The 18,154-nt window shown below is 51.1% G+C and overlaps 7 protein-coding genes across 7 annotated transcripts; 2 read left to right on the top strand and 5 right to left on the bottom strand.

Annotated features, from left to right (window-relative positions):
• Positions 1-233: 233 nt before the first annotated feature.
• HOO65_010167 (L-aspartate decarboxylase dtxS4) lies at positions 234-2,080 on the bottom strand (the record flags this gene model as incomplete). The annotated part of the gene is made up of 4 exons (XM_071005649.1): positions 234-434; positions 521-1,375; positions 1,574-1,849; positions 2,024-2,080. The coding sequence occupies 4 exons, from the start codon at positions 2,078-2,080 to the stop codon at positions 234-236; spliced, it is 1,389 nt and encodes a 462-aa protein (XP_070861989.1).
• Positions 2,081-4,422: 2,342 nt separating this feature from the next.
• On the bottom strand, positions 4,423-6,212 carry HOO65_010168 (uncharacterized protein; the record flags this gene model as incomplete). Its single annotated transcript, XM_071005671.1, has 4 exons — positions 4,423-5,519; positions 5,588-5,894; positions 5,978-6,082; positions 6,195-6,212. 4 exons carry the CDS (start codon positions 6,210-6,212, stop codon positions 4,423-4,425), a joined length of 1,527 nt encoding a protein of 508 aa, XP_070861990.1.
• Positions 6,213-6,867: 655 nt separating this feature from the next.
• On the top strand, positions 6,868-7,833 carry HOO65_010169 (Lipase 2; the record flags this gene model as incomplete). The annotated part of the gene is made up of 1 exon (XM_070999658.1): positions 6,868-7,833. The coding sequence occupies one exon, from the start codon at positions 6,868-6,870 to the stop codon at positions 7,831-7,833; it is 966 nt and encodes a 321-aa protein (XP_070861991.1).
• Positions 7,834-8,175: 342 nt separating this feature from the next.
• On the bottom strand, positions 8,176-9,219 carry HOO65_010170 (uncharacterized protein; the record flags this gene model as incomplete). The annotated part of the gene is made up of 3 exons (XM_071006013.1): positions 8,176-8,551; positions 8,749-8,970; positions 9,041-9,219. 3 exons carry the CDS (start codon positions 9,217-9,219, stop codon positions 8,176-8,178), a joined length of 777 nt encoding a protein of 258 aa, XP_070861992.1.
• Positions 9,220-11,310: 2,091 nt separating this feature from the next.
• Positions 11,311-11,991, top strand: HOO65_010171 (ammecr1 family protein; the record flags this gene model as incomplete). Its single annotated transcript, XM_070999659.1, has 1 exon — positions 11,311-11,991. The coding sequence occupies one exon, from the start codon at positions 11,311-11,313 to the stop codon at positions 11,989-11,991; it is 681 nt and encodes a 226-aa protein (XP_070861993.1).
• A 661-nt stretch (positions 11,992-12,652) lies between these two features.
• HOO65_010172 (Ras family protein) lies at positions 12,653-13,537 on the bottom strand (the record flags this gene model as incomplete). The annotated part of the gene is made up of 1 exon (XM_070999660.1): positions 12,653-13,537. One exon carries the CDS (start codon positions 13,535-13,537, stop codon positions 12,653-12,655), a length of 885 nt encoding a protein of 294 aa, XP_070861994.1.
• A 2,417-nt stretch (positions 13,538-15,954) lies between these two features.
• Positions 15,955-17,730, bottom strand: HOO65_010173 (Vacuolar protein sorting-associated protein 74; the record flags this gene model as incomplete). The annotated part of the gene is made up of 4 exons (XM_071005674.1): positions 15,955-16,024; positions 16,230-16,267; positions 16,640-17,091; positions 17,211-17,730. 4 exons carry the CDS (start codon positions 17,728-17,730, stop codon positions 15,955-15,957), a joined length of 1,080 nt encoding a protein of 359 aa, XP_070861995.1.
• Positions 17,731-18,154: the final 424 nt, after the last annotated feature.

An 18,154-nucleotide genomic window follows, 5' to 3' on the forward strand; every position in this document is an offset into this window, starting at 1 on the left:
AGAGTAACCCCCAGTGGCGCGTACCCCCTGCCCAACTAACATCTCTTGGGCTTAAACTTGAATACATTCAACCCTGTGAACCATCCGAAAATGCCATCAGACCCTGGTGTCGATCGCATGAAACATCATAAACATAAACCTTTACAGGTCGCTGAACCTCAATATAAACCCATTTTAACCCTCCCTCGTTATCCCGATATTGCAGCCGCCTAAAACAAAACCCAAAAAGTCTTCTACACCACCACTTGACGTCCAACAGCCTGCAAGGCAGATATCAACCCATCGACTGTAGTCATGAGTGTTTGCACATTAACAACCACTCTGAAGAAGCTCCCCTTGGGTCCGGGGGCATAGTCGATCATGAATCCCCTCTGAATCAACAGCGCCGTCATTTCACGGGTGCGTCTCGTGTTTTCAGCATTGTCCTCAGCCAACTGTCCCCTGGCGCGTAGTAGAAGCACACCTGCAGACAAGGTGGTGGGTTTGATGACACCAACACAAAGTCTTGGCTTTCGCTTACCGTTCTAGCCAGTGTTGCTGCCGCATCAAACGCGTGGTCGATCATAGCTTCGAAGCCTTCGCTTCCGTAGTATACCCATGCTAGTGCTAGCTTGAAGGCGTCGCCGCGCCGACCACACTGGAGAGTCAGATCTGCCAGGTCCCATACCTCTGCTGGCTCATCTGAGTCGGCATCGGCGGGCCCGTGGAATAGGTAGCCAGCTGGCAGGGTGTTTGCGCGGTGGAATATAGCCATGTCAGATGTCAGCAGATACGAGCACGTGACTGGGACACCGAGCATCTTGTGTGGGTTGACAGTCAATGAGTTTGCACGCTCAGCGCCTGCCAGCTTGTGCCTTTGTGATGAAGAAAAGGCAACAGAGCCACCCCATGAGCCGTCAATATGCAGCCACAGGCCGAATTCCTGCGCAATATCAGCCAGCTCATGGAAGGGATCATATGAACCCATGACGGTAGTGCCAGCAGTGGCATTGATGTACAAAGGCATGAAGCCCTCATCCTGAGCCTTGATGACCAAGCGGCGCAGCTCGGCGGGTTGCATGCGGCCCTCGGAATCAACAGGGACATCCCACACATTGCGTGAGCCAATGCCGCAGGTTAAAGCAGCCTTGGCCACGGAGTAATGGCCATGAGCACTAGTGAAGACGACGAAATTATAAGCGCCGTTTCCGGCGGCCTTGATCTCGGGGAAAAGCGTGCTCCGCGCAATTACAAGCGACGTCAGGTTAGACGAGCTGCCTCCCTGGCAGGTGATGCCACCAGCACGCGGGCCAGTGAAGCCAAAGAGGCGTGCAAGAGCAGTGGCGGTGGCCTTTTCAATCACGGTAAGAGCAGGCGATACTTGGTATACATGGAGCTGAAAGAGGAAAAGCGAAAAGAAAATCAGTATTTAGAGTTACTTGACACCAGCCGGGGGGGGGGGGGAGACAATTGCTTACGTTTGTGTTCAAGATAGAAAGCACAAGATCTGCGACCACACCAACCTACAGACCATACCAAACTCTAGTTAGTCATGGTTGTAACCATTTTTTCTCGAAATGCACCTTGCACTTACAGCATTGTTGCTAGCATACAGCTTATCCAAGAAGCCCTGGTCCCACGTATTCACGCTGTACTTGAGCACAGAGCGCACCAAGCCCAGCACGCCGTCCTTGCCCTTACCCTCGAGCGGAAGTTGCAATGCAAGTTTTTCAATCAGTTCTTGGGGTTTAAGCTGGTCAACCAGTACATTGGGGCCACCAGCGGGGATATCGCCGGTTGCGCGGTCTGAGGCAGCGGCATCGGCAGCAGCCACAAAGGGAATGACTAGGCCTTTAACAGCCTCTAGAAGCTATAGTGAAGAAGGGCGAAGATTTGCGGTTAGCGGGCGAGACAACAAGGACGCAGGGTGCCGGCCATGTTCATGGTATTACTGAGAGTGGAGGGTGGTGGGTAGTATGGTATGGGCCACAGCTGGATGGTATAGACGGGGATGGGTGGGCTTTTGGTGGTTGATGCGGCCTACCTCGTCGACCTCGGCTGCACGATGCAGCTGGCTCTGCAAGTTCTTAGATGCAGCCATAACGTTCCACAGCGTGGGTGTCAAGTAAGTTTTAGTGATTCCAGACAGAGAGATCACTGGAAGCTCTGGCTTGTCTGAATGAAGCCAAGGCAAGGGGGGCGAGCAGAGATGAAAAGAGGCAATGGACAAGAAGGTGAGCGCGAAAAGGAGGAAGAAGAAGAGGAAGAAGGGGAAGAAGAGAAGCTAATATGAGAAGGAGGACCAAGGTCTAATACAAAAAGAAAAAGAAACAATGGACTAGGAAGAGAACAGCAGTAGCCTAAACAAAATAAATGACCCTAAATAAGAAGCAGAAAAAAAAAAAAAAAAAAAAAAAAACTTAGAAACTAGACCCAAAGAAATCCCACGTTAATAGGATTTCGCATTTTCTGCCATTTTATTTCCCTATTCCCTTCGAATAACTGGAGAGGGCTCCACTAAGAAGCAGCTATATTTCATGTATGTGAAAAATGTGAGGTGCCTAGGAGAACGTGCGTACCTTCGGTACAGGATGATGTGATTTGCGCCGGCATTGTTCCGGCCATCCTCTGGAAGGGGAGGGGGTCTTGAACCAGGCCTGTGGCTAGCTCACAGAAGGCCCCGGAGAGGGAAATAGAAGGAGAAAAGAAGGAGGAGAGAAGGGAGAAAGAATGGGGGGGGAAAGGACTGGAGCTTGATGTAGAAAAAAGGGCGTTGTTAAGCCATGCTTTCTTAGTGATATCAGGCCAGCCAGCCCGGCCAGCCATAGGGCGATTATGATTCTCCGCTTATTCCTTGCAGGTATTCCTCCGCCTTACTGTCCTCGTTTCCGCCCAGACAAGCGAAGCGAACTTGGGGCCAGCTACACAGCCGTGAGCAGGCCGCCATGGATCGAGTCATGCCTCTAAATCCGCAGTATCCCTCGGAACAGCACTTGGGTTTCTCGCCCCTCTCCCTCCACTTGTCGTCTCTTCTTCCCTTGGATGGTGAGCAGCCATGAGACCTTTCTCATTTACCCAGGCCTTCCTTCTCCTCCTCCGATTATTCCTTTGCTTTCTCACCCTGCTTCGCCCTTCCTCTCTTTGGGCCGCCCCGCGTCTTCTCTGTTTTCCCTGTCTGCCTGGATTGGCCAGGGCTCGGCGTGGGAAAAGAGGCCTTTCGCGATTTTCTCGTTAGCTTCTCCCGCAAGCAACTTCTTTCTTACAGGCCCTTTTTTGCCTTTGCCCGCCCTAACAGGGAATCCCTAGTCATGGCTTGCTGTTGAATATGCCTGGAATAAACGGCAAGCCTGTGCTATGCTGACGTCATCTCCGAGTCCCTGGACCTGGACTTGAGCCTCGAGTCCCTGGGCCCTCGAGACAAGCCAAAATCGGGAGCAAAAAAAATAAAAGCAACGCTAAAATAGAATCTCGAGTGCAGTGAGACGTCTGCATCAACGTCAAGAACTTCACGAGACACCAATCAACAAATCCGGAATGCACGGTTCCGCCATTAACCCTACCGTAACCCTTGAAGTGCTGTGCGACTGTGAACCCAGCAAAGTATCTTCATAGCTCCCGTATTAAAATGTACAATGCAGGGGCACGAACAGCGAACAACGTTAAACTTCCTGAGAAATGCTACCACACCGCTTAATGCACAATTGGGCGAGCACAAGTGGACAAAAGAAAAGAGCGGGGAAAGACTGTATGAAATATAGAATAAAGGAACAAAAGAGCAGAAGAGCAGAAGAGCAGAAGAGCCAAAAGAGCAGTAGGGAGAATAAAAGAGAGAAATATAAAGAATACAACCTAAATCCAGATGCCAAACCCGTGAACCAAGCATGCATGTAATGAGAAAGAATATGTGCTGGCAGATTCAAACTTTTCTGCTGTTGTTTTTGTTTGTTTTTTTTCTGCGATTTTTGCGTGTTTTTCTTGGCTTTCTTTCGCCGGCGTGGGGTGTGCTGCGGTGTGAATTGTCGATACCGATAATGGAAAGAAAAAAGAAAAGAAAAGTGAGGGAAACGGGAGCGGAGGGGGAGGGGGGGGGGGGGGGGGCAGAGCGGGGGCGGAGAGCTTGGCCGGCTGTTATATGCCGCAAAAAGAAAGATCGAGACACAGGTGCAGCCCTCCGAAAACCAGACCAACCGGAGAGAAAAGCACGGCCATGGCCATCAGGAAGCCAGGAGAAAACAGGGCTGTTGGTTCAGCTAGGCCTGGGCCCATAGAGCTTCCACGGCTTCACCATGTCCTTTTTGTGTCCCTGCCCCTCACTCATCCCACGCTCCTCCTGCTGTTCCCTCGCCTGCACAAACACCCCACCCCCACTGGCCCATTTACCCACGTACCATATCTAGTACGCTCGAAGTCCAACACCCTCCCGCCGCTATCCACAGCTAGCCCTTATTTCTTCTTGCCAAAGCTGCTGCCCTCAAAGCCCGGCCTAGACTTTTTCTTAGCACCGCCCGACTTGCTGTGCTTCTTGCCCGTTGCCTTCTCCAGCTTGCGCTGCAGCTTGTCGTCGATGCGCTTGCGCAGGTTCGTCTCGCGCTTCTTCTGCTTGTCGGCCTTGGCCTTCTCAACGCCCTTGAGGCGATCATCCCACTCGCGCTCACTGCGCTTCTTGACGCGCTCCTTGCGCTTTACCGCCTTCTTAAGCGACAGCTCGTCATCGCGGATCTTCTCGCCCTCGGCCCGTCGACGTGCCGTTAGCCAGGCTTCCTTGTCCTCGATCTCGGCCCGCTTCTCGGGCGTCATAGCTGCCAACCGCTTCTTGGCGTTCTGCAGCTTGAGTAGTGCCGTCTTGGGGTCCGAGGGCCCTTTCTTGGAGTCACGCGATAGGCTGTACGATAGGTCATGCGATAACTGCGAGCCATCGCCAAAGGCCACACGTCCAAATGAGAGGTTAGCTGCAGTGTCGTTGAGCTCTAGCTCCATCCCAGGCGGGCTTAAGATCTGCGGCGAGTTGGAGGCCAGAGCCTCCTCACGCTTAACCTCCTCAGCACGCTTAGCAGCTTGTCGCTGCTCTTTCTTGTGCGCCTTGCGCGCTATTTGCTTTGCTCTCCGCGACTCAATCAGTTCGTGACGCGTCCGCACGGGTTTGCCTTCCATATTGTTTTCTTTAAAGCGCGCCGCGCGTAGCGCCGCCATTTTTGCCGCGAATCGCTCGCGGAACTCAGCCGTATCCTTGGGAACCTTGATCAGTCGGGGCTTTTCGGTAGTCGGTTGCGGTTGCGATTCTTCTACATCATTGGAGGAAGAGCCGGAAGTCATGGTACTTGATTCCTCAGTAGAGGGCGCAGGGATATTGGAGGTGTCTTTGCTTTCGGAGGCAGGAGACTGGAGCATTGAAGTTTCGACGTCGGTCCACTCATCATCCTTGGTCTCGGAAGTTTTGGTCTTCTTGGGTGCAGATTTGGGTGCAGAGGAAGCAGTGTCCACAGTGGTGGGGTGGTGGTGGCAGTCTTGGCTATCTTGGTGGCCTTCTTCTGCTCGGCCTTCTGTTTTTTGCGCTCCAGCTTTTCGCTCTTTTTTTGCACCTTGGTCTCGTCAGCAGCAGCGGGCTCACTAGTCGTAGCCGCCGATTTGTTCTCGCCGTCAACCTTAACCTTTTTGGTGCGCTCCTTGGTTTCCTTCAAGCCTTCGCGGGGCTTCTCGGGCTCAATACCCTCAACCTCTTCATACTCCTCGGCCTGGGTAGCCTCTTCCTCTAGCTCCTGTAGCTTGCGCTTCTTGCGGCCGGCCTCATCCATGACATCCTTGGCAGAGCGGTTCGCATCGTTGTCGGGATCGAGCCTCGCCTTTTTCGCGGCCTTTTTCTCAGCCTTGGTCTTCTTCTTTTTTTTGTTGTTGTGCGGGTCGATGCCAGCATCGTCCTAGGAAATATAGAACAAACGTGAGAAATGTGAATACAGCCAAGGGTGGGGGGGGGGGGGGAAGGTAAAATGACTGCACATACTGTTGCAGCAGTAGTATTTGCCGTCGCATCGGCACCATAGTAAAGCTTAGAGGGAATCAGACTGAGCAAGCCGTTAAAGGCCGCGGCATGATCGCGGATCCGATCCTATGAGAAGCATGCGACATCATGAATTAGCAAACAAAGCATTTCTCGCCCGTGCCTACATCGCACGCAAGCGCAATGCTTTAGGCAATCCGAGGGATGCCAAAGAACCAACCTCGAGAGACTCTGCCATTGTGACGATGCTGGGTGTATATGGAGGCGCCGGTTTGCCGCCTGAAAAGTCCGCGATAACGGCAAGACAAGGAAATATAAAATCACAGAGTAGAGCGCTAGCAGAACAGCAAGCGATTTGAAGAAAATTAGAGCGGGCACACGCAATAGCTGAGGTTCTAAGGTTCCTAGTAGATGGGAAAACTTTGGGTGCCACCCTTTTTGCTGCTGGATAAATCTTTCTTCTTTTTTTTTTGCCTGCTTCGGGCCTGCTCACCGCCTTTTTTTGTCGGCCTGCAAAAAACAAACTGGTTGAAATTTTTTGAAGTGGAGCATTCTGATAAGGCGCTAGAGCTTTTTTCTGCCTTGCAAAAAAGCACTAGGGCGGTGAAGCACAGTGTATTCTTGTACACAGTACATGGTCTTGTACGTTGCATCTGTGTAACGCTACAGGCCAATGGAGCCTCTCCCAACTTGCTAACGATGTTTTTCAACAATCGTCAAGTCTCACTACAGACTGTGCAAATCAATTAGATGCAATTTGCTATTAGACCTACTATTGGCTGAGCTGTAACATATGCCTCCTCTCTCAGAGGCTTATAAAAGCAGGCCAAGTTCCCTTCCCCAACTCTACCCACCTTCTCTCCGCTTAGCTTCCATCACCATTTATCCCAGCCATGTCTATCCTCGGATATGAACCCGAGTTTCAAGAGGCCTTTGGTAGCCTCATTGCCACCCGCAATGCCAACTTCACTACAGTTGACGAGCTCAAGCCCTTTTCCCATCGCAATATTGAGGCCTTCTTTTTGTCCTATGAGTCTCCCACGGCTGGCATTGAAACCGTCACTATTCCTGTAACAAGCTTTGACGGCGCTTCCATCAATGTTTACCAGACAGTTCCAACTCACACACATAACGCAGCCTCCCCTCAATCTGCCGTGCTGTACATCCATTCCGGAGGTCACTGCGCCGGGTCCGGCAAATCCGCCACCCATCTTACTACACGCTATGCCCGCGCAGCAGGCATTCCTTTCTTCTCTGTCGAGTACCGCCTAGCACCAGACTATCCCGCCCCATATGGCGTAGAAGATGTACTAGCAGCATTCATGCACGTTGCCGAACACGCCCATGACTTCAACATTAACCCTCACAAAATTGTTGTCATGGGCCATTCCAGTGGTGGCGGGCTAGCTGCAGGCCTATGTCTTCTTGCCCGCGACAGAAAGCTAGCTTTCCGCCCAGCAAAGCAATTTCTCCTTGAGCCGATGCTAGACGATCGCACAGTCATAGCCCCTAACGATCCTATGGCCAAGTTATTTACATGGACGCCGACCATGAACAAGATCGCATGGGAAGCGGTCTTGGGTGCTGACAAGGCAGGCAAGGAAGATGCCGATGTGTCAACATATGTTTCTCCGGCAAGGGCATCAGATCTTTCGGATCTGCCGCCTGCGTATATTGATATTGGAGCGCTAGATCTGTTTGTTGGTGAGACGCTAACCTATGCACAACGTCTATTCCGCGCCGGAATCGAAGTGGAAATGCATGTGTGGCCAGCACTACCACATATGCATGACTTCTATGGGCTTTCGACCACTACACGAACGATGGGGACTCGTGTGTCAGCCTTGAGAAAGACCTAGAGTAGAGCTGGTCCTCTTTCACGCCAGCCATGAAATCCACCTCGCGTATCTAAAGCACACAGTTATGGATGTATTCAATGAAATGTAAGACGGCACTCAATTTAGCCTCTCTATAGTCATTCATGCCCAATACACCTAGTATTCCGATTTACACTCCATGTTTGCCTATATCAGCGTTTGTATGTATGTATCTACCTATCTAGGCCAGTTAGTCTCTGTCGAGAGCAGTCTCTCTCTACCAGAATTCCATTTCATACCCCCATTCTGCCTCCTAACCACCTCCGTGTAGATCAGTCTCCATGTAAACCATCTTCTCATGTCAAGGTAGGCCTGCAGTCGACCCTATTCGGCCTTGCGGTCACCAGCAATGTCCTTCTGGGCATTCTTGGCCTGAGTGCGGGTCATATTCTTCCTAGCCCTAGCTTCCTCCAGAACATCATCCAACTTCATGGAGTAGTTGGTGTGGGCTGCCACAACAGACGACCAAGCGAGCGGCGCAATGCCAGCGGGCGCTTTGCCCATAGGCGCTCCAAGAGTAGATTGGCGGGGCGGCATCTTCTGCTGCATCTGCTGCTGGTTTGCGTACGGAGGGGGAGCTGACGAATCCTCGTTGGCGGAGGCCTTGGTTGAGAGGACCCAGCCATGAACCTTATCCGGGTCAACCTTTCCCTTCTCCACATCAGTGACACTCGCAAAAGACGAAAGCGTTTTACCACAACTGCAATGCAAATCCCTGCCCTGAAAGTACATGCATCCTTCAGAGTCAAAAAATTCGTCAATTTCATCGGGAGCACCCAACAACGCGAATTTCATAGAAGCCATCCCCGCGCACAAGCTAGAGACAACGGGTGAATGCATGGTTAGTACCTCTATCTTGTAGTTTCGTGCTCAGCATACCAAAAAACATATACTTACGAGAAGATCAAAATTGCACCCACGCAAAGCCCATATGGAATACCCACGACGGTAGTCGGTAAGATAGTTTGGGACAGAACGATGATGAAGCCCCAAGCCGCTCTGATGCCATAGAAAAGCGACATCACACGGGTTGTCAGGGTGAGCGAAATGTAGTGCCAGATTTCACAGCCAACCAGGATGATGGCGACGATGGGAAGGCCGATGTTGGCAGTTATCCAGCTAGAGACACAAGCAGAGACGGTCAGTAGGATTTCCTCAAATACCTAGCGATATAAAACACAAAACTCACATGCTCGACAGCTCGGTGCCTGCCAGTTCCTCTTGCTCTCGAGAGACCAGAGATAGAAGCAAGGCCAGATAAGGGCCCATAAGAAAAAGCTGGGCGACCCATACGGCCATCAAACTCGCGGGCTCTAGGTCGAGGTCGTAGAGCTGGGCATAAGCCTGATATCTATCTACGAAGACCATTGCGGTAGCAGAGGGCAAAAGTGTAAAGAATAGTAGGAGTTGTAGTGTTAAGAAAGAGCAACGAAAATGTAGGTGATGAGGATGATGGACAAGTCTTTCGAGATGAGAAAGAAGCCGAACGTTCTAGTATTTAAGCAAATTCGAGAGCCAAAGCCTCGAGCCTCGGGCTCAAGTCTCTCCGCCAGACCAATTCAATATCAGGGCTAGAAGCAAACGGCACGCATCTCTCTCCCCTTCACCTGCATTGCGAGATACTATCGTCTCCTCCGGCCCTCCCCTCCCGCATACACACACACACTATCGCTACGCTATACAGGAAATCACAATGCCACCTTGCTAGGGTTGTCGTTTGGCAGCCCGTTTGCTCCAAGGCGTTTCAATGTACCAGACAACTTCTTGCTGCTAGCCTTGGAGATACTCCTTTCTCGGTTTGAGCATTCAAGAATCCCAGCTATGATTCGTTGGATAGGTTAGATGCAAAGTACAGGCCGGTCACGAAGCCCCACCAAAGCCCTTGGCTGTGCGTGCCATGCTGCACTTTCCAACTCCTCTAACTTTCCTTTTTTCTTCCACGCCCATCTCCGCCAGGAGTAGAAGTGATCCTTAGCTGGAGCGCGCGAGACGACTCAAACAAAGGGAAGCAATGGGAAAGGTGGCATGTGCATGCATGCAAGTCTTGAACTATCAAAATTGATTATATGGGTTTCCGGCTCTCCAACAACACGTGTATAAAGCCTGTACTAGTGCAGATCAGGCAACCGGCTGTCTCTTTACCAAGATGCAATTTTTTGCGTAATTTTGATCAGAATCAATTCAATTTCGCTTCATTGCACAAGAATACCGCGTATTTTTATGCTCATGTCTGGCTACCGCCATTCTTAACTTGGCCAGCTTGGCAGCACTACATAACACCAGGCCCCCCGTCAGAATCACACCGGAATGAATGGGGAAAACAGCAATATGCACGGTGGGCTAATGTAATGCACGCTGTTTGCCGTTATATTGTTGGGTACATGATGTTGTGCTGACGGAGGATCACATATCCCTGTCATCCAGTTCAGGTTCAAACAAAGTAGTGGGAATAGCCAGCCCCATGAACAGCCAAGAGAGTAAGACCAGTGAATAAGGGTCTCATTTTGGAAAGGGATCGCCGGGGATACAAGCAGAATTGACGGTGGAGCAAACGAGACAGCACAATATACGAACAGCAGGGCGGCTATCAAAAGCGTTTGCCGGTGGTAGAGAGGCAAAAGGAAAGAGGGGGAGCCATAGCCAAAGACCAAAGACAGAGGCAGAGGCAGAGTTCACAAGACCAAGTCGACTCACCTATCTCATAGCAGCCAGGAGGGACTTTTACTCTCTAATTATAATCTATTCGTACTCGTGCCATTCCCTCAATTTCCATTCGGCATGTCTAGATAAAGAAGCTGCCCAGCTATCAAGACAAGTGTATAATGCTTTCCATGCAGCTTTGCCGCTTCAAAAGCCGCGGCGAACATTATAGCAACGTATTGTTCCGGCCCCAAGTAGGACCTTATCCTATGGTCACTACGCTCCTATTTTGGATAATAGTTAATGTACATTGTCATGGCTAGCAGGGGATCAATCCCCTTGTCACTCACTGTATTTCAAGTCAAACAACACCCTCTGGCGCCATAGAAACGTCGAGTCTATGTCAGCGGTGTTATAGGGGGTAATGGTAATTAATACTACCCTGAGCCATCTCTTTCTTACCTTGTCTTATTGAATCTTGAGTGTAAGTTTGTTGAGCCATAGCTCACCTGTCATACGTTAAACCCATCGTCTTATTAGGGTCTATATCAGCAACCTCTTGGGGTTAACAGAGGGTCGCAACCAATACAGCATTGGTAACATCCAATTTAGCAGACTTCTTTTTCCCTCCTCAACCCCACTTTCCAGCTTTCAAGGAAGGAGCTTATTAGTCTGTTGATAATATCCTCCTTCCTTCCGTTTTTATTATCGCAGGGGAAATAACAGCCCTTAGTTTCAGCCTTACCAACTCCCCTTCTTTTCGCTTCTTTGCAAATTTTACCGCTCTAAAACACTTTTCTCGTATATTCCCTCTTCGTCATGGCTTCCGTGGTTCACAGTATCGCTTGCTTCGAAACACTCGATGCCGAACTCGCCTCACGTGAGCCCGCTTCACTGGCCGAAATCCTAGCCTCCTGGCCATCCTACACCAGTGCGAATCCCTCTGTCCCATCACGCTCCGTTGATACAAGCTCAGCCCAGCCCGAGGATGTCTGCCCGCTTTTCGTGACGTGGAATATCTATGAAACACCCGGGACGCAGCCACATCTCCGGGGCTGTATTGGGCAGTTTGCTCCAGGCCCGCTAGCCGACGCTCTTCCCGAATATGCGGTAGTGTCGGCAATGCACGACTCGCGTTTCCGGCCGGTCACAGCCAAGGAACTGCCCCAGCTTCAGTCGGCTGTTACGCTGCTGACGGACTTCGAAGAGTGTTCAGATAAGTTTGACTGGGAGATAGGCCTGCACGGTATCAACATCAAGTTTATGGTCGGTGGGCGCTCGTTTTCCGGCACCTACCTGCCTGATGTCATGGTCGAGCAGGGCTGGACGAAGGAGGAGACGCTGGAGAATCTTGTTTACAAAGCAGGCTGGAGAGAAAGAATGGGCGATTGGCAGAAGTTGGATTTGCGGGTTCAGCGGTACAAGGGGAGCAAAGCGAAGGCTGAGTACAGTGACTGGCTTGCATGGTCAAAGTGGTACCAGGCACAGGAAAAGAAATAGGACAGGAAATGTGCCAAAGGTACTTTGGAGGAGGGCTGCGCGACACAGAAGCAGAAGCATAACTACAGCAGATAGAAGGCCTAGAAGACAGCCACCAAAGCCGGGCCCGGTCACTAACACACCGATAGCACCGGTGCACAAGATGACAGAATCAAGGAAGCATGACACGGGTGAGATAGAGTGGTGTTGTAATGCTCAAATGACTGTGTGTGTGTGTGTGTGTGTGTGTGTGTGTGTGTGTGTGAACGTGTATATAATATGTACATACATTTACGTATAGCGTCTATCGTCATCCCCACCCACCCACCACCACCACCGAACCCCGACCACCAAACCTAAAGACAAGAACAAAAGAAAGAACAAAAGAACAGCAGAAACGTGCGCTTCCTTTTTTTGCACCGCAGAGAAGATAAAAAAAAACCAAACGCATATCGAGGTATCCCCAAAAGAAACACTAAAAAAGACAACAAAACGGGCCGAGCAAGAGTAGATGAGGCAAAATAAAACAAAAAGCAAGAAACAAAAAGACAAAGGGAAATAAGAAACAAAAAAAAAGGAAGTCGGGCTACGCAAAACGCATGGTGCAAGAAAGAGAGAGAAAGAAAGCGACAAGAGGATCATCACCACATGTGTTCCTCTTGTTTCTCATACTCCGCCTGCGCTACCAACATCGCAATCGCCGCCAGAACCCGCCACCACCACGCCTGACCTTGTCGCTGCTAAAACTGGGCCCTCTAAATCCCGGTGCTCTTTTCTCATTGCCGAAGCCATCAGCGGCGCCCTGCGACAGTGGCGTCAATGGTTTTGTTGCGCCATAGTGGTTTCCCATAGTCATTAGGTCATCGCCGGCAGTAGCCCGACGAGCCTCCATAACGCGACGCACAATGAGAGCAAAGGTCTCCTCGATATTGACCTCAAGGCGGGCGCTGGTTTCCATAAAGCCGCAACCGTGCTTGCGGGCCCAGTCAAGGCCAGTGGCAGCAGAGACAGCTCGGCTCTCCTGCAAATCGCACTTGTTGCCGGCAAGGAGCTTGACCGGCGGTACAGTCTTGGCTCCAGTGCTGCCAAACACGGAGAAGCTCTGGTCAGGGGTAAGGCCGGCAGAGCGGGCGCGCTCGGCGTTATCAAGGCGAGTCTCGGCTTCCATGTCAATCATATCGTTGAAATATTGCAGGGTGTGCAGTGAGTCGGGGCTGGTGATGTCGTAGACGAGCAGAAAGGCGTCAGCGCCCAGATTGCTGCTGGCCCACATTCCGCGATATTCTTCTTGGCCAGCAGTGTCGGTTAGGCCTAGATGGTAGGTGTGGCCGTCAATGGTACGGGTGATGGTATATGAGTCTTCGATGGTGGGGTCGTATTCAGAGGTCCATTGCGAGCGCACCAGGCGCAGGGTGATGCTGGACTTTCCACAGCCACCATCGCCGCAAATTGTGATGGATATGGGGATTGGTGTGGGCTGGTTCTGGTTGTGATGGTGGTTGTCTGTGCTGTTGTTGGAATGTGCTGCTGTGGTGGAGGCCGCAGGTTGTGACTTGGACAGCGCCATATTATGGGACAGAAAAATAAAGAGGTGAGGAGAGAAGTGTCTAGGTATGTGCGTGCGTGCGTGCGTGCGTGCGTGCGCGTGCGTCTACGGAAGTGTGTATCCGTTTGTTCAGATGTGGGTGGATGTATACGCCTGCGTTATCTGTGCTTGCTGTCTCTCAGTCGCAAGTCGACAAACGGCTGGGTTCCGTGCAGTCGCTAGCTAGGGTCGATGCGTCGGGAATTATATTATATATGAATTTATAAAAAGCCGGGTCTAGATCGAAGACCAAGCTATGAAGCTCGAGTTAGAGGCGCGTGAGAGGTCAGGTCAGGTCAGATGGCCCAATAGCAGCAGCACGGGTCGTACAAAAGCACACAGCAATCAGTCGGATAGACGGCGAGCAGACCAAGGAACACAAACGAGGAACGAGGGAGAGGGAAGAGAGGGAGGGGGAGGGGAGGAGAAACAGCGTAACGATGGGGACCAATGAGGCCAAGAAGTAAGGAGAAGACGGCAATGAAGAGGACAAGGACAGCGGCGAAGTGGACACAAGCCAAAGTTCGAAGAGGAGCGACGAGAATAAAGACGGAGGCGGCCAGGTTAAATTTGAAGAAATTTAAAAGTCGAGGAAAAGGGAAGGAAACGAAAATTCAGAGTTGGAAATGAGCAAATGCAACACCAGCAAAGGCCCAGCATTAGGAGCAGAAAAGCCCCCTCTGGAGGGGCCTAGATGTGAAGCCCATGACCGAAAGGACAAGAGAATGACCAGGCCCATCAACCAGAAAGCCCAGCAGGTAGACAGGCAAAGACAGACAGCACACCATAATACGCAGAGAACAACACACAGTCCTCGTCCAAGGAGGGACACGAAGCAGCTAACTGACACTGGCACTGGCACTGCCCTGGTTGGTCTTGCTGTTCCGACCTAGCCCTGTTCTAGTGTGGCCGCTGACAGGGTTCCAGCATGCTGACAACAGGGTCCAGAAGAGAAGCCTGAGAGAGCCCGGCCCTGAGAGAACCCTGAAAGAGCCCTAGAAGAATACTGCATGGCCAGTAAAAATCATATCCATTCACAGGGGTCTATGGCAGAGAAAACGGCCCCATTCGCCTGTAGCTACTGCCTACATTACAGAGCTCAAAGGCCCACCACCCTCGTCCTAAGCCCAACCAGCACATCCCCAGCTATCTATCTGCCCACTGTCACCCTCCATTAGGCCCATGGTGAAATAAAAGAATCCCTGCTTTAAGACCCTTTTCACATGGCAGAAAGATGAGAGTAAATAAGAGAAAAATACAAGAAAAGCAAGAAAAGCAAGAAAACAAAGCAGGGAAAAGCTGCCCTGTCCTTTACGAGCCTGTTTTCCGTTTAATTATGCCTCTTTCTCTTCTTTCTATTTTACCCTTTTCTCTTGTAATCTCGTGAAAGAAAAGAAAAATGAAAACAGGGCCTGAGTTGCACTTGCTGCTACATTATTCAACATGCCTTGGTGCTACGCTGGGCCCTTTTACTGCTCTTGCTCTTTGCCCCTCCATCTCCCATCTTCTGTCTGTCTCTCCAACAACGATACATGAGGAACAACCCTCGGTGCTTCTTCTATGCTGCTTGTTTCATCTAGGCAAATCACGCCTGAAAACAACCTCTCTAAAATACCAAGAGCGCACCAGGCCCGGCCAGGCCCGGACGCAAAACAAGAGCTATGGCTCTGTTCGCATGGCCAACTAGCGTCGTCGGTGTTCATGATGTGATATTCCTGTTTCTCTTTCCTCTGTTCATCTTCATGCTTAATATGTAGTTGGCCTCGTGTCGCCGTCGATCACTGCGTCCCTTGTCCCTCCTCCCTCCTCCCGAATGCCTCGCCCCCTTTCAACCTCAGGCATCATGGCCAGTCAGTCGTCCAATAACCCCCTTAGACTCTCAAGCAAAACAGATAGACGCAGAAACCTCACAATATCTACTGTCGTCTACACTTGGACACAGCTCGTCGGACGGAGCAAGGACTAGCGCGCCTACTCCAGCCAGAGAAGGAGAACAGAAAGAAGAAAAGAAAAGAACTCCCAGGCCCCAAGACCAAGGACGAAAAGGGTTCTATTTCTCCCCTCGTCTCTCTCCTGGTTGAAGCCCGGAATAAGGGACTCGAGGAGATTGCCGGGCGCGGGATGTAACCTAACGACCAAGGCAAAAGGGGGCCAGAAGCAAAAGAAGGAAAAGACATGGCACGCATATCTTCCTCATTCTGTCAAGATCTTCGCTCTTGCCCTCCGCTTCCGCCTCCCTCCCCGTAGTGGTAAAACTTGGAAGTCGCAGTGAAACATAATGATAATGCTATTATAGCCCAACAGGTCAGGTCAAGCCAGGCCAGGAGCAAAAAGACAGCTCCATCCTGTTCCCCATGCTCACCTCACCCTAGCCCCCCGCCCTCCTCTTGGGCAAAAAGCTAGGGTTGTCTGCGAGCACCAGCTCCTCCAGGTAGAAGAACATCGTAATCGTACGGATTGTGGTTGTGTCTTGCGCGTGTATTACGTATGCACATATGCATGTTTTCTTTATCAGAAAAAAAAAAAAGACATAAAGACCTAGAGAATGAGAGGACCAAAGTCTGGCTAGGACTGGCAGCATGTCCAGAAAACAACAATGATGCCTATTTTTCTTCTTCTTTCTCATAGACGGCAAGCCTCCGAGCCGCCGACTCTTCCCTCCCCCTTCTCTTACCCTCGCTGCCTCCTCCTTCCTCCCCTCCTCTCACTATACTTGTACTTGTAGTAGCATTGCACTGGGCCGATCAGGAAACTTAAAAAAAAAAAAAGAGGAAGGGAAACCCGTAAGACAGCCTTGTCCGCCCGTCCGTCCGTTCCATTTAACTCTTATTTCTGGTTATCGGGTTGTCGTTCTCCCAGCTATGCTTCTCTCTGTTCATTCGTCCGTCGTCTTCGCTCCGTCCTGTCTATAGCAAGGAATCCAACCGTGTGAACACGTTCATGCAGGCTGCAATGACTTCCAGCTGTAGCTCTCTGTCCTTGTTGGCGTTGATTTCCTAACGAAACAAGAAAAAAAGGAGAAAGTGTTAACTTGGTTAGTGATTCTGTATTCGGCCCGCCCCATCTGACCCGTCTTTCACTTACATCGGCAATGAGACTTGGCAGGTTCGCTGCAACCCCATTATTGACTGCCTTGCGGCCAAACGGCCACTGGCCATAGTCGGCTAGCATGTCATCTGTCTGGACAAACGCGCGCTCGCGTGCCTCATGGCCCAAGTTTGCCAGCGCATTCTCAAGCACATTTGCCGCATACGCTGCGCATACCATGGCCACGGTGCGAACGGCACGCAGTGGCAGCTCTTCGGGCAAGAACTCTGATGCGTTAAGCACGACGGTGCGCTGTGTCAGCACATTGCGCACACGACGCCGGATCTCCTCCTTAGCACCTCCATCGGCCACCGGATGCGTTGCCATGTCGAATAGCAAAAAGTTGCGCTTCTCTGTGCGCAAAATGCCCTTGTCAACCAAGCCCTTTGCCAGGCGCTCGCGGACCTGCTTGAGCTGGTATCCAATCTTCATGAGGTTCCATGTCTCGCCTTTCAGAAGTAAAAGTTAGCCGGATGGAGCGCACCAAACAAAAAGAAATACAACCAACAACAGCCGGGAGAGGAAATGGGAAAACAAAAAAGACAAGGAGTAGAAAGAGAAAACTCACCGCTCATTAGGTCAATCCACGCGCTTACACTCATCTTCTCACTGTGCTTCATCATCTTTAGTGCCTCATCCAGAAGCACCTCGCCCGTCTGGGTATCATCGATAACCTCAATGACACGCTCGGGCAAGGGAAATCTCCGCCTGCTAGCATCCTTTTGCATGCTAATGCGGCCACGCAGGGCCAACTCCATAACAATGCAGCCGCGCAGAGCATACGAAATGTTGTCGTTCCAGAAAGACAGGTAACCTTGCTTATCCTTAAGGCCCAGTAGCAGCACCTCCTCCATTAGCGTCAGCTTGGGCTGTTTGCTGCGTTCGGCGCTCTCGTTCATGTCGCGCGGGTCGTAGGCAATCTTGTGGCCATTCTCTGAGTTCTCAAAGCTGGTCTCAGGGCCGCTGTTGTCGCTGCGATGGCCAGGAACTGGGGAGTTGCGGGCTTCGGAATCTGCTGAGGCTCCGCCACCACCGCCGCCGCCGCCACCACCACGTCGTCTCGTAAGGCCTGAAGTAGTAGTCGACATTGCGTGTCAATGTATATGTATATATGTATGCGAGGGGGGGGGGGGGAATAGAGACAGCCAAAGTTGTATTAATAGTAACAAAAAAAGGGAAGATAGGAAAAAGCAAAAGGGCTAGAGCGGGAGTCGGCGTCAATCGTCAGGTTGAGTTTCGTAGCGGTTCGTGAGGGTAGCACTGGATATTATGCGGCGGCCTGAACTGAGCTTATGGTGCCGTTAGTTGCAAACAATGGCTTATCAGATTCGGGCGTTCAATCGGGTTCTTCTTGTGCCTTGTCTATCTGGCGCAATCTCGTGTCTCTTCAAATAGCCTTTGTCAGTCAATTGGTATGGATTGGCCTGTGAGACGTGAGATATCTAATGCAGAGTACGGCAGGAATAAATAAATATAGGAGGTGGGAGATGTATCGCGAGCTATCTATTTCTT

This window comes from Ceratocystis lukuohia, assembly GCF_044167205.1.
Source record: "Ceratocystis lukuohia strain C4212 chromosome Unknown Supercontig1_pilon, whole genome shotgun sequence".
NCBI classification, from domain to species: domain Eukaryota; kingdom Fungi; phylum Ascomycota; class Sordariomycetes; order Microascales; family Ceratocystidaceae; genus Ceratocystis; species Ceratocystis lukuohia.